We start from the raw sequence: 15,935 nt of genomic DNA, 5'->3' as shown, positions 1-15,935 counted from the left end.
TAAGTAGTACCCCTTGTATGGCAATACCTATTCAAGGAAAGATCTGTTAAAAATATGTTTCAATTTGTTCAAATCAACCAGCTGTCACTTCCTTCAAAAGGAGCTAGCTAGAAATCAACGAGGTCTTGCCTTTTACCGTGCGATTCCTAGCACGGGAGTATTCAATTAGATTTTAGAAGGAATACCCGGAAAAAATTATTTGGGAAGTCACTCTTATAATTTATATATATATATATATATATATATATATATATATATATATATATATATATATATATATATATATTTTGTTTTGTCAGAAATATAATGTACACAAATCTATTATGCAAGCAATCACTGCAAATATTTAAAAATTGTACACTGGCCGAAGGACTTCGGACTTTTCTGGTATTGTTTCTTCCATGTGTAATATCTCTCTTCAGTATCCTTTTATATTTTATGTGTCTGGATAAAATTATTTAATGTATGTTTGAATTTTTGCAGATATGTATTTTACTCTATAGTTAAGTTATTAGAGAGAGGAAATTGACAATGAAGTAAGCAAAACGGTGCGAATGAATTACTGAGTTATTCAGTGTAATTTAGGTGAGCAAATAAGGTTATTGAACTCGAATAAGCACCAATTTCAGTTCAAACTGTAATGTAATATAAAACTGAGAGTCAGTGAATTGGTGTCCGAGATTAATATATTTTAAAAGAACAAAAGCGAAGTTAAAACTCTGATTTCACATTTTTGACCTCTGATGACTCGAAAACTAATTGCAGGAAAATTCTGAAGCTTTGGATCACCAAAAACATATATAATAGGTGTGTTTTTCAAAGCTTCCGGCAACTTGTGATGAGCAAATAAAAAATTACAAAAATCCAGGAGGTCGTGGTCTAAAATAACTTTTTTCAATATTACTATTGGTATTATTGTAACTGAGTTGCAATCTGACTGATGTTTTGAATGCTTGGAATATAAGAATAAACAGAAAAAAGGAGGAAACATATAGTTTCCTTCTCTTTTCTGTTATTAAAAATTAATAGTATCAACCTTAACAGTTGATAATCTACTGTCAATCAATCCAAATAGAATTTAACCGAACAAAAACAAATTATTAATTCACAAAAACTGATATTATAAAATATTTTGAAACGCTAAATTGGTTTTTTATTTCGTCATATGAACTACTTTCTTGTAAATTTATTCAAATTATCATAACCTATAAATAAAAAAAAGAAAATTTATGAACCCCACAAATGGCTGACAATTCTGGAAACTAGGACCTTCCTAGAGGGTTTTCATGCACCTTTGAAGATCTAAAAAAGTTTTTCATAAAAAAACAATTTGCTATGTGAATATATGCATGAATGACATATTTCTCAAAATATATTTCTCAGGTCGGATTTAGTGTACCGTTGCTTTAAAAAAAGTATAGTCCATTTTCTGAATCTGGCGTCATCACTTGAATTGTGAAACACGCATCGAAAAGAATTGCAGTTCTGGTATTTGTTAGTAGTGCTTATTCAACGCCAAAGATTCCAGTCGTATCTCTCACTTGTAATCTATACAAGTTGAAACATAAAACATTTTTGAACGCGAAGAATTTTTCTTCGTTTTGTCATACTAAAATTTTTTCTGCAAATTAACCCAAATTAGTAACTGAAAAAAAAGATGTATAGTATTTTTTTTCAACAACGAAGGATTTGCCTCAACCTCCAAACCGGGATAATTTCCAAGAATCCTCAAATAGTAAAATAGGCAAAACAAGCCCAAAAATTTTGGACAATTCTGGAACCAGAGACTAGAACCTTCCTGAAGGATTTTCATGTACAACTGTTGTACTTTCAAATGTCCAACTGAGTTTTTTAGGAGAAAATGAATTTGCTATAAATGTATGTACAAATGTGGCAAAAAAATTGATGTAATTGGACAACTGTCTTCGGGAAAGTATCTTCTGAATTCTGGTTCAGAAAAATGTTAGCATGTGTAAAAAATATCACTCAACTGGAACATTCACTAGAGTCAAATGGATTTCTTGAATATTCACAAAGCCGGGAAGTCTCTGTCGGAATTTATATTGAAACTATCTTTATTTGTCGGACGCTTCCTCCATTCCTTTGTGTAAATCCTCCCATTTCTCGACTCTCTTCTCCACGACAGTGGTTCTTCTCCTTTACTGCTGCTGGATTCGCAGCAACTAGTCCATCCAGAACTGGTTTCCGAGAATGAATCTGATATAAAGAGAAAAACCTGGTAAGTTGCACCTTCTTTTACAACGTGTCAAAACGTAACAAATACAAAACACAACCGTAAAGTATACAGAAGGACTAGAGAAAGGTTATATACATTTTATCTTATTCTCCACAAAATATTTCAACTATAAAGATTCAGTATCCCAAGAAATATACACGTTTGTGGTAGTTAAAAAACCCATTCAAAACTGTAACATAACAATATACTTTGACAGTTTAAAAGATTATTATCAATGTCAATGTGTGGGGAGCAATGTATAAAAGTTCCTTGCAAAAACTGAACATAATACAGAACTATATCAAGAAAATAATCTTGAGGAAAAAAAGATCATGTTGACACAAATGAAATAATTAACTGTCTTTAACAAATTTATTTCCGACAATATTTCACTAATCAAACTAATTTATTTAGAACACTTAGCAACTAACGTTTGATGTATTTCCACTATTTGAATTGCTTGTTTAACCGCTCGATTCACTTTCAAAACTCAACTGCCCTCTTGGATCGAGAAGCCGAGCTTATATAGTGTAACGGTTCTTTCCAGAAGTCTGTAGCTGTTTCGGTACTCAACTAGAGTTTTACCGGCGGTTGCCGACTGCATTCATTTTGCGGTGATGTCATGTGTTTGTTCGCTGGCCGGCATATCGGTCAGGGGCGGCTTCTGATTCGTTACAAGATCATACTAGTCTTATATATTCAGAAGATCTTAGTAATATTCCAACATTATACTTTCATAATTTATGTATGTTTGCATTCAAAAACAAAACATTTCATAATTATGTTCCCACAGTTTTTATTACTAGAAGTACAATACACGAATTGCTACCCACTCAAAAATTCTATAAAAATATTTGTCGTCGCTTTTTAACATACACACTACCTAAAATTTGTAATATTCTACCCCCAAGGATAAAACGTATTGAAAATTATAAAACCTTCTCTATAGATTAAAAAAAATATATCTTTGAATTTATCAAAATATTAGAACACCAATAGATACACTGCCACTAAATTGTTTCCTTACTCTCTGTACGCAACTATAATTCTATATTAATTAGTATTACTTTGTAGCATAAGACAAGTGTTTAGTCTCTTAGATGCTATTTTTATACACAACCTTTACTTTTTGTACCATCAATAGGGAATGTTCCTCAATTTGAGTGATTACAGCAAATGCAAGTTTGAACAAAATAAAGTTGAGTTTAATTCATGAGTTTTTCAAATTCACTTCAAAAAGTATTCAAATTGATGTTTCAAATGTTGGGTTTTAATTTTTAAAGGGATTTGTTTCTAATTCCACATATTGGCAGTAGCGCCTATATGAAGTTGAAACAATTTATACGTACCTAGAAATTCTACTTAAAAAAAGGAAAATTATCTTTATAAATCAACAATTGAGGCAAAATATACATTATAGTTCAATACCACCTCCATAAGCTACATAACAACAGTTGTTTTGTTATTTATTTATATAGAGGAAGATAGGTTAGGTGCACAAAATGTCTTTGGAACTCGGAACATAAGTTAACAGAGCAGCACGCCTCTGAAATATGTCATCTTTGTTTGTCTCATACAGGTAAAAGATTCATTGACCTTTATCAGCTATAACCAATGTTGCCAAATGGTGAAACAGAAACGAATCCCTTTAAATGTTGAATGCATTATTTCATTCCTCTTTTTCAAGTATTTAAATAATTTTTTAAAGAAAAAGATAGAAATAAGTTTAAAATGCGTTGTTTTAGAGCTCTTTCATGAGAACTACTTGATTTTCGTCAGGAGGAACACTCCCCATTACTGTCTTTAATCTGTCTCTTCCTCAGTACTTTTATTATTACTTTCTGTAATTTGGTGTTTCAATTGGCAGTGGGGTCCTACAAGGTTCCGTTTTGGGACTGGTGTTGTTTCTCATTTAGGTCAATGACTTAGTCCATGTTGACATAAGTGGTGAATTCACATGTTTCGCAATACAGCCTCAAATTTACTTGATCAAATCTTTGTCGACCTAAGAGTGGTGTGATTCCAATCTTTTATTATTCAACATCGACAAAACAAATGTGGTCACGTTTAGATGTAACATAGGGGAAGTACACTTGGAAAATGTAAAAATTGAAAATTCAGAGAAAAACAAATTTTCAGGGATCTTCATTGATGAAAATGTAAAATTTGATTTCCATGTCGACTACTTATGTAAAAGACTAGCAGAAGGATGTCATGCAGTGGGAGTTGTTGCAAGAGAGTTAGACACTACTATCACAAGATCAGTTTATTTTGCACAAATTGAGTCCAATTTACGTTATGGAATTTGTTTCTGGGGGAATTGTGCACAATTTCGTTTCAATATGGTATTCTCTTTACAAAAAAGATCCATCAGATATTAATGCAAGGCTAGCTACAGGTATTCATGCCGCCCATTATTTGTGAAGCAAAAAATTCAGACCTTAGTATGTCTTTTTATTTCTGAAACAGTGTGTCATATCCACAAAAAATATAAAAATCAATTTAGTAACACCTCAACTTATAGTACATGTCAGTCTTACTCCGTTTCCCTTCCCACTCCTTCTCTAGCCCTTACACAAAATTCTATTATTTTCAACAGTAAGAAGTTATTTAACCACCTTCTCATTAATTTAGGGCAAATATATAATGAAAAGAAATTTTGAAAAAAAGTGAAAGAATTCCTTGTTGGGAGGCCCTATTATAGTGTGTAGGAATTCTACGAAGGCTCTATCGAATAATTGGCATGTATCTTTGTGTAACAAGTTATTGAAATCAACACGAAATGGCTATCAATGTTCATTACGTAGCATTATATATTTACATTTACTCAATACTCATGTACTTATATTTGTATCTGTTCAGCTGGGCTTAATATTGTTCTGTCCATTTACTCTGCTCTTGTCTCTAAACATTATTTTATAGTTTATATTTGTTAATTGCCCCATATACACGGTTTACTTTACTAGACTTTGCCAATAAGATGTTCTGATCTTGGGTAATAAAGCATATTTTGATTTGATTTGAAAATGAAATGAATAAAATAAATTTCCTCACCTGGAGTTTTGAAGAGGTTCTCGGACAATGAGATGCTGCTGCCATTACTTGGAGACTGCTCCCTGGATTTTGAACTAGAGTCCGCTTCAATCCTTGGAATCTCGATTTGAATTAGCCTGTGAGACACGGTCACATCTTCTCGAGGCACCTTTTGTGTAGGGGCTTTCCTCTTATTTTTCGCAAGCTTCAATATCACGCTTAGTGGCGGAGGTTGCTGCTCTGCGTTCCCGTCTTCTGATTCCGGGCCCGAAGAAATGGACTGAGCCGAAGCTGATCGAGCGCTCATAGGGCTGGAAGTTCCTGTGTTTGCGTTAATTGACTGCGTTGAAGTTGATCTGGCGCTCATTGGACTGGCAGTTCTTTCGTTTGAGTTATTTCCGTTGAGTTCTGCGTCGCAGAATTCACTATCAGGGATTTTCACTTTGCGAATTTTCTCACGGAGGGACTGTTCGATTATTTCGTTGGAGTAGCCAACCCCTGAGACCTGGAAAATTGATATTCTTTTGACCAATACACTAACGATTTTGATTTACACCAATTTCTGTATTACTGGTAGTAGTTTTTTTTACTCGTCTTTTCGATCATTTAGAATTAGAGAATTTCGTGCCTTTTCAAATGATATATCACTCGACCCCACTTTCCATTTAAAATTTTAGGGTTGTTACTCACCCTCGCTAGGGGGTTGAAGGCACAGGTAGAAAAATACATCTAAAATGTGTCCCCCTCAAAAGCAAAATTGACCTGTCCGAGCATTTTTGCGTCAAGTTACAAAAAAAGGAGAAAAGCAAGGTGCATACTTTTCGTTGGACCACTCTGTACATAAAAAATGAAAATATTGGCTATATTTACATACAAAGTACAATTGGCAGGTCAAAAAAGTAAAACCCAATCAGTTTTCTGTGTATTTTCAAAATGTCCGCGGTATGAGAACAAAAATATTAGAATTTCAACAAAGTGTTCAAACTATGATATTATAATTTTAGTAGAAATATGGCTTAATAGAGTCTTTTCCGATCGAGGATTTAAATATTGTAGTTACAAATTTTTACAATATTCTCTATACAGCTCCGAAGTATTTTGTTCCACTAAAAAAATATAAAGCTTCTACTTTCCCAATATGGTTCCATTCTGAACTGAAAAAATCAGTTTTCAAGAAGAAATCGGTTCAAAGAGAATACAAAAATGGAAATTTTTATAAATATGAAGAATTTTGTTATTTGAGAGATAAGTGCAAAACTTTGAGAAATACTTACCATCAAGCATACATAAATAAAATAGAGAATAACATCAATAATAATCCTAGAAGCTTCTGGAATTATATTATTAATAAAAAAAAAAAAAAATCACACTCCTTACCATCTAAAATGTATTATGATGACTCTGTCAGTGAAAATAGTGATGATATTGTGAAACTTTTTGCAGAATTATTCTCATCAGTCTACAGTGATGAAACAGTTAACCAAATTCCAGAATATAAATTTAGTAAAAATGTTGATATATGTAGTTATAGCGTTGATATTAGAGAAATAATCGATCTAGTCATGTCATTACCTGGGAAATTGTCTACAGGTCCTGATGGAATTCCGCTATTCCTAATCAAAAAATGTATTTTTATCCTGGTCAAATCAATTCACGTGATATTCAATATTTCCTTGAAATCATCGATCTTTCCAGATTATTGGAAAAACAGTTTTTTGAAACCTATTTATAAAAGTGGATCACATAATGATATAAAAAATTATCGAGCAGTCTGTAATCAATCAGAATTACCCAAATTGTTAGACAGCCTGATTACAAAAAAACTAACATGGGATTGTAGACATATAATCATTAATCAACAACATGGATTCAGTAGTGGTAGATTTATCAGCACAAATCTGCTAATTTATCAACACTGTATAATAAACGCCTTCGGAAATAGACACCAGGTGGATTCTATTTACACAGATTTTTCAAAGGCATTTGACCGAGTAAACCACAATTATCTAGCCTGCAGAGTACAATTTGTAAAATATGGTAACTCAGTATCTTCCTCAATCACAGTTTCATCGGGTGTACCACAGGGTTCCCATTTAGGGCCATTGCTTTTTCAACTTATTTGTCAATGACTTGAAAGATTTTACTCTTTATAGTGGATTTATTTTGTTTGCTGATGACCTGAAGATGTTTAAAGTTATTTATGACTCAACCGAAACAAAATTATTACAGTACGATTTATCTAACTTTGTTCGCTGTTGTGATATGAATCTGCTGCAATTGAATATAGATAAATGTCAAAAATTCTTTTTTCTAAAACAAAAATCCCATTAACTGGCCATACAAAATCAATCAATCAGAACTGAAAAAAACAAACACAATCAAAGATTTAGGAATCACTCTTGACCCAAAAATGTCATTTAAACCCCATATTGCAAATATTTCTTCTAAAACGTTAAAAATGTTAGGTTTCATTTTTAGATCTGCAGAAGATGAATTATCTCTCACTTCAATAAAAATCATATATTGTTCAATTGTTGGATCAATAATCGAATACAATTCCACAATTTGGTGCCCTTCATATCATGTGGATATTGATATGCTTGAAAGTGTTCAAAATAAGTGTTTAAGGTACTCTGCATATAAACTGGGATATCATATTAGTGAATATGACTATAAAATTATATTGGACATTCTTAACTTGAATACTCTGGCTCATAGAAGATTAGAAGTAGACCTTACACTAATTCATAAAATAATCAATGGTAGCGATGGTAATCAAATTAGCAATGGTAGAACTTATAACTTCAAATGTGAGTTCAAGGAGAACAAGAAATTCGGAAATCTTCAAAGTACCCTTTTGTCGCACCAACTATGGCCGGAATGAATCTGTAGGTAGAATTTTGAGAATTGCAAATACATACAATGTAGATTTAGAATTTTTTAATTCTTCTTTGAAAACATTTACAAAGACTGAAAAGATTGTAATTCATTATTTTTACGATTTTTTTATTTTATTTTATATATTTTTTCCTTAAACCTAGCTTATATTAAATACATATGTGTGAACTTGTTAATTATCTTGAAAAAAATAGGCATTGCCGTAAATAAATAGATATAAAAATTTCACGTTACATAGATAAAAATTAAAAAATTTAAGAATATAGGTGAAAAAAAAGAAAAATATATGATACATATTCACACATTAAAAACCTTACTCGATGAACATTCAGTGTCTGGATTGTAATTCCAGAAATTCCTCTATTGAATAGAAGCCGTTTATATACAGTGCATTTCTTTAATAATATGGGTAACAAGCTTGAGGTCAGTTCAGAAAATGCTCGAAATGGTTGCCTTGAACTTCTTGAGATATGAACAGCCCATCTGATATTTCACGCCGAACATTTTCGAACACAGTAACGTCAATATCTCTACAAATATTTATTATTTTCTGCCACATATCCAATATTGAAGCAGATTCAGTTTCGTACACCTTTTGCTTCAAATAGCCCCATAAACAGAGTCCAAAGGTGTCAAATCTGGCGAGCGGGCTGGCCATTCTGTAGGACCTCGACGGCCAATCCAACTACGGGGAAAAGTAGTATCCAAATAGTTTGTTACTTGTCTGGAGTAATGTGATGGTACTCCATCTTGCTGGAATACAATATCCATATCGAATTCATTAGGATTCGCTTCGACGATTTCAGCGATGAGAGGGTCAACAGTAGTTTCCAGCATATTCAAATACAGTTCCCCTGTTAAATTTCGAGGTCCCTCAATATGGTTTCCCAATGGTTTCTAGATATTGGATGTGTTTCTCGGAAAACGTGAGGGTTGGTGTCACTTCAATAACGGCAGTTTTGTCGGTGAACATTGGCGTTTAAAAAAATGTACATTCGTCACTGAAATAAATATTGTGGAGATAGGTAGGTTCCTTGCAATGGTTTCCGTCATGATTTCGTAGAATTCTGTTTTTCGATCAGGATCATCTTCAGTTAATTGGTGTACCATTTTAATTTTGTATGGATGATACCTGTTCCTTTTCAAAAGTCTCCACACAGTAGAAGGAGACACCTCACAAACATTCGCGACGGAATAAGTAGACTGTTCAGGATTTACTACCATCTCACCAATTATTTGCACTTGCTGTTCTTCTGGAATAGACAGATGACCTGGGAGCTTTTTGTTATGTACACTACCGGTAGTTGTGAATTTGGATACAAGTTCCCTCAAATATTTTCTACAGATAGGACGATTCGGAAAACGTTCATTGAACATCCTTTCGGTCACGTGAAAGTTACGCGTCGCACCGTAAATAAAAATCGCTTCAATTTTTTCTCCCAATATTCGAATATTGACCACTATTTCTGGAACAGGTATGGATATTTTTTTACGAAACAAACAAGACCCAAGAAGTACAACGAGGGCACTGTCAAAATATCAAGTTTACAGAAGAACTCTTTACAAGAGCTTCTTTGATCTAGATTTAGGATACTTCTCAGGATTCTTTTTTGAGTAATAAATATTTTTTGTGAGTATACTGAAGAACCCCAAAATATAATACCATATGAAATCAATGACTGTACATGTGCTGTCTACAAACAGAGACTTGATCCCTTAAGTATCGTATCACACCACAAATAGAGCTTAATCTGTTATTCAATAAATTTATATGGGTTTGCCAACTGAGGGTTGCATCCATCGTGACACCTAAGAATTTAGTGTGATCCGATATTGGAAAACACCTATTTTGGAGTTTTACATATAGAGATTCCTCGCAGTTTATTGATTTGTTAAAAATTACTAGTCCTGTTTTGGTAATATTTGATTTAAGCATATTGCCTCTGACCATTTGACTATACTATTTGACATGGCTGAAGCTTTGGTTGAGAGTTCTAATGCATTTGTTCCAGTGATAATGACTGAAATGTCATCTGCGAACTGGTATACACTACCAAGATTCAAGGCTTTGGGTAAGTCGTTCACATATAGAAGGAAGAGTATTGGTCCAAGGATAGAGCCTTGAGGTACACCCTGCCTAATCATAATTCTACTAGATATATAATGGTTCTCTGCGTTCATTCCGTGTTAGGAATCACACGTTAAAAGGTAAGACCTCGTTAGTCCTTAGCTTGCACAAGTTTCTCAACTTCTGAGAGTTGTCGTTCGTATGGGGGCGGCAGCTGATTAACGGAAAAACAGATTTTAAACAGATTTTTTTTATGCTAACAACTTGGGATCTATTTGATAGGTATGATCTAATGAGTTCATAACCCACACCCCTTATACCATACTTTTCCAGCTTATTTAGGAGTTTTTCGTGGTTTACCATATCAAAGGCCTTTGAGAGGTCATAGCACAAGCCGACCGAGGTTTTTTTGCTATTAACATTCTCCGTTATTTGTTTTACCGCATTAAATATCCCAGTTCGGTGGACATTCCTTGTCTGAAACCAAATTGGTGGGAGTTCAGAATATTATTCGAGTTTATAAATGAGATGAGCCTATTATAAATTACGTGTTCAAATATCTTACCAGGTGATGGAAGTAATGATATTGGTCGGTAGTTATTAATGTTGTTCTTGCAACCTTTCTTGTAGACTGGAACTACTTTAGCTATTTTAAGATCATCTGGATAAGTACCAGTTAATAGGCTTTCATTGATTATGTTTGCCAAGGGTTCACATTTACTCTGAAATATTTTTCAATATTGCTGGTGGTATGCTATCCACACCGCATGAGTGAAAAATCTATTGAAATGATCTGCTGTTTCCCTAGGATTTGTAACGTACTGATCATTTTCATCTTCCAAGACTACAGTTGTATGTCTGTTTTTGTTTTGACTGAAAATACTCCGTAGTGTTTCAGATTTGTTTTTCGAGGCAGAAATTTTACTATCATTGACCGCTTTTTTGTGATATGATAAATATTTTCTGTATGCCTTCATTTCCTGTTTATATCTGATAAGTAATGCTTGACATTTCGTTTCTTCATGTAAGCTATGCAGATCACCAATATATTTGGAGTATCTTTTTATATCAGAACTTCTTGGTGGGTAGTTCCTAATACGTTGAAGTCAGAAATGTGGCTTATCAAAAAAGTTACACATTTTAAAATGAAAATAGAAGGTCTGCAATAAACTCAATTCCGCATATTACTCAATCAAACAATTGAAAAACACTCTAGATAATTTTGGATTGATGAATGTCTACTTTTCTATGGCTTATTCTCACATCAGCTTTAATATCATTTCTTGGGGATGTGCAAGGGAATTTCCACGAGTTTTTGTTGCTCAGAAAAGATTGCTGAGACTAATTTTTAATATAGATTTTCAAGATAGTTGTAGACCAATTTTCTTAAGAGAGGGCCTATTGACGGCACCTTCTTTATTTATCTTGAAGTGTGTCACTTTTGCCCGTAACAATATAACTGAATTTGTCACAAACGCGGATATACATGGTAGAGACACCCTTCATGGGAAACTGTTAAGAACCCCCTCACACAAAACGGCTCACTTCAGATGCTCCCCACTATTTAATACAACAAACTGTTACAATAATTTGCCGGCATCTATTAGGAAAATCGAGTCAGATAAACTTTTTAAAATTGAGGTGAAGAAACTTCTCTTACAGAAGTGTTACTACAGTCTTGAGGAATTCTTGCACGACACTTTTTCATGACATTTTGAGAGTATTTGCTAGAGCTTCTCCGATTTTTTATATAATACTTCTATGTTGTGAAAGTTTGTGGACGTGAACCATATTTATTGTTTTTGTATTGTTCAACTTCTGTAGTTTTATTTTGTTTTTTAATTATGACTTAGCACATGTACTCAATGTACCAAAGTGTCAAATAAATAAATAAATAAATAGAATGGACGAGCAGAATAGAGTGTTGTTTGAAGACAGTCCTACATGACTCCCTGTACTCCAAATTAAATAATAGTCTAATTATTCTTTTTTGAGAAGTGGAAATTATTTTACATTCAGTAGCCAGTCCCCATGTTGCAATATTATTTGATATATTGGAGTACCCCAGGGAAGTGTTTTGGGCCCCTTACTATTCATTATATATTTAAATGATATTAATATACATGTCGACTGTAAATTTATCAACTTGTTTGCAGACGATACTCTATTAGCTTGCAGTGATATAAGCCTGGATGCTGCTGTACAGAAAATGAATGTGATATTGCAAAAAGTTGACAAATATATAAAAATTTATAAATTTAAATTGAATGTGAGTAAAACTACTGCCATGATCCTCACTTCAAAATACAAATATAAAAAAATCAATATAAACCAGATAAATATAAAAGTGAATAATACTGTAAAATACTTAGGGTTTTAACTGGACTGCAATCTCACATTCGAAGAACATTTTCAATACGTACATAAGAAAATTTCGAAAAAACTATATTTTTACTCTACAGTTTCAAAGCATCTGTCTTTAAACACAAAGATATTAGTCTATAAAACAATTATACAACCACACTTTGATTATTGTGCTTCGATTTTATACTCTTTCGATTTGAACAAACAGGCACAACTACAAAAACTACAAAATAGAGGAATGAGAATTATATTGAGAGGAAACCGATATACTCCCATAATTACAATGTTAATAACCCTAAATTGGCTTTTGGTATCCCAAAGACTTTTATACCAGACAATGATATTTGTGCATAAAAAAGTTAATGATTTAACTGGAACATACCTTAAAAAATCTATTTGTTTTAATTATGATATTCACAAATATTACACTAGACATAATCTTGACATACATATACATAGAACTAATACCAAAATCAGTATGAACTCAGTATGTATCGAAGGTTTTGATACATACAACAAACTGCCTCATTCAATTAAATCAGCTTCAACTTTAAAAAGGTTTAAAACTGATCTACTGCATCATATTTATAACAAATGTAACTGAAGGTATTACTAATAAGATCATAAGTCATGAGTTTTGGAATATTAATCAATTATTTGTTAGTTATAATTTTGTGGTTGTATATTAGGAATGTATCCTACTTACCAAATAAATTTATTATTATTATTATATATGGCTACACGCAAACGCATAGTATAAATTCAACAATCCCTTTCGGTCCAAAATTGGTTTCATCTAAAGAATTGCATAGTATGCTTTATTGAGTGGTTTACAAAGTCTATGTGTCTATGCTGTCACTAAATATTAGATATTTCTCATATGGAAATGTATGCAGGTTGTCTTGTCAATATTTAAAATGAGTCAATTTTTTTGACACCATTGTTTTATTTCATTGTTGTGTCATCAGCAAACATTGTTACTTTTCCCACGGTAATATGATTGGGAATATCGTTTTCAAAAAGGAGAAAAATTAAGGGTCCCAAAACAGATCCTTGGGGAACACCAAGAGAAGAAGTGCATTCATTCGATAGTTGTTGTTCTACTTTGATGAGACTACTTCTGTGGGAAAGATAAGACTCGAAAACATTTTAACAATACACCTCTCATACCTAGAAAACCAAGTTTTTCTAATATGAATTTTATGTTTAGGCTGCTTTTGAGAAATGGAACAAAAGAGACGTAACATATTTTCTTTTATCTAAGAAAGTATAAACATAATTCAGTAAACGGAATGTGGATGATCCGTTGATTTATCATTCCTAAAATCATATTGAGAAAGCGTTAGCAGGTCATAGCATTCTACAAAACTGATTACGAGATTGTAAACACAGTGTTAAAGCACCTTTGAAAATTCTGTCAAAAGAGATATTTGGCGGTAGTTATCTATTGTTTGTTTGTCACATTTTTGTGTAGGGGAGTTGGAGCTTTTGATTGTTTAAGTCATAACACAAGAGAACAAAATTAATTTGTTTTTTTAATGCGTGGAATTTCATAGCTGTTGTTTTCTAATTCAAGGTTGCTGATTTCAAATCTTTTTTCCAAGAGCTCTAGTTTTATAGATAATATACTATTAGGTAACTATGAGAACTGTCGTTCTCATAATTCACTTTCAATTTCAATGCATTGCATACAGCAAGTATCGGTTGACTCCAATGCATGTCTATTTTTGACTGGTTCACCGTAATTACTGCCAAACTACCATTTTTCAAAAATCATTGCTATTGCTGTAAAACTCACCTCCCGAATTTTCCTGCTAACAAAATCCTGACCATCATCAGTAACAGGCATCCCTGGCCTGTAGAATTTACTCAGTCCCCCCCTTCCTCTGCCCGAACAAATATAAGTAACGTCTTCTTCAGGCTCTTGAGTGTCGAAAATACTAGAAGTGTGATTAGCTCTCATTTGAGCATTGTACTGAACTATGGTAGCGAGAGGAGGTTCGTAGGCATCATCCTGGTTTACGGCTATTTCTGAAAATGCACACAGGTCGTTATGCAAATCCTCGAGTGTCGTCCAACAGGGTGCTGCTTTCGAAGAAGCCATCATTGGCTGATATCTGGAAAATGAAAGTGGATCAGCCTGCAAGACAATTTTCTCAAATTTGAATTGAAGTTTTCAGGATAACATGCCATATATTAATAAACATATGTTTCAAAAATATCAAAAAACCATTGAATTGTGACACACCAACATATCCTAATCACCTTGATTATTAGAAATTAAATAACCTTTAACAATTATGAAGTTGGAATTTTTCCTTTTTTTTAATGAACAATTTTACTCTTCCTCCTTATTATATTCATTTATCCAAGAGAAAACTCCATAATATGCAAGTTTTAAATATTACTCATCATTTAACTCTGTTCTGTTTTTCATAGACATGACTGCTGACAAATGACAATGAACAAATAGACCAATGAACTAATAGACAGGACTTCCAACAGTTCCACATTGACAACTATGAAGTTGACATTTTTCTTTCTTTTTTCAACCTACCTTGATCGATCTTGAGAAAGAGAGAGAAAGAACTTTACTGCCAAGAAACTAATGTTTTGCAGATAAAGTAGAGACATTTTAAAGTAATACATTATCAATACAAAGATTAATGATTATATAATCGACAAAATGGTTAAGGCTTTGATTTAGGTAGTCTGGTGTGATAACACCTGTACCTGAATCAGGTAAATTGTCAATAAAGGTCGACAAATGTTATTGACAATTTATCTAAATTAGGTTCAGTTATTGCACAGTTATCAGACTACCTGTGCAATATCTAGATGTGTCAAATCAGATGATCTAGTAGGGTCTTCTAAGAGTTCACTGGTTTGGATAATCGAAAAATCCGAATGATTTTTCAGTTGATGTTGCTTTTCAGCAGAATGAAGTACCTCTTCATTATGACTAGCTGGTTCCAAAGAGGCTAGGCGGCAATTATCCAAACCGGTGGATAATTGTACTAATTCAAATGACTCTTATTTCGAGAGACATTAATAAGGTATTCATTTTCAAAGTAAACTCATAAAAACGGACAAAACTTTTGAAACAACCTTATTCAACCGTAGAGTTCATGTTACAAATAGAAGATGCTCCCAACGAAATCATCCCAGAAACTTTCCACAATATGGGAGAAATGAATTTCTTAACATTTACTGGAATAAACTAGAGCAAGGTTTGAATAAATTATTTCTTGTAATTAGGATATTTATCGTTTTTTTTGCAGATCCTTAAAATAAATATAAATCTGCTCAGGAACGGCTGATCCGATTTCCAAAAAT

General features: G+C 32.9%; 1 protein-coding gene across 4 annotated transcripts in view; it reads right to left on the bottom strand.

Moving 5' to 3' along the window:
- Nucleotides 1–272: 272 nt before the first annotated feature.
- The window catches only part of LOC111511431 (uncharacterized), a 55,014-nt gene continuing 39,351 nt past the window's right edge, over nucleotides 273–15,935 (bottom strand). For 2 of the 4 annotated variants that reach the window (XM_074174542.1, XM_023167444.2), the window contains exons 2-4: nucleotides 14,398–14,716; nucleotides 5,291–5,774; nucleotides 273–2,217 (exon numbers count right to left, since the gene is read on the bottom strand). In XM_074174542.1, the coding sequence (XP_074030643.1) occupies nucleotides 2,030–2,217; nucleotides 5,291–5,774; nucleotides 14,398–14,716 (991 nt within the window). In that variant the 3' untranslated portion in view covers nucleotides 273–2,029. Of the gene's footprint in view, nucleotides 2,218–5,290; nucleotides 5,775–14,397; nucleotides 14,717–14,864; nucleotides 15,062–15,935 lie in introns of those variants that run through there. The other 2 variants (XM_023167445.2, XM_023167443.2) reach the window with 2 other exon arrangements.

Source organism: Leptinotarsa decemlineata, unplaced genomic scaffold (genome assembly GCF_025532065.1).
Source record: "Leptinotarsa decemlineata unplaced genomic scaffold, Ldec_3_MD MMD2_tig00000591_RagTag_RagTag, whole genome shotgun sequence".
Classification (NCBI taxonomy): Eukaryota; Metazoa; Arthropoda; class Insecta; order Coleoptera; family Chrysomelidae; genus Leptinotarsa; species Leptinotarsa decemlineata.
The sequence above is the reverse complement of the archived record's forward strand: the minus strand, read 5'-3'. Positions and strand labels throughout refer to the sequence as shown.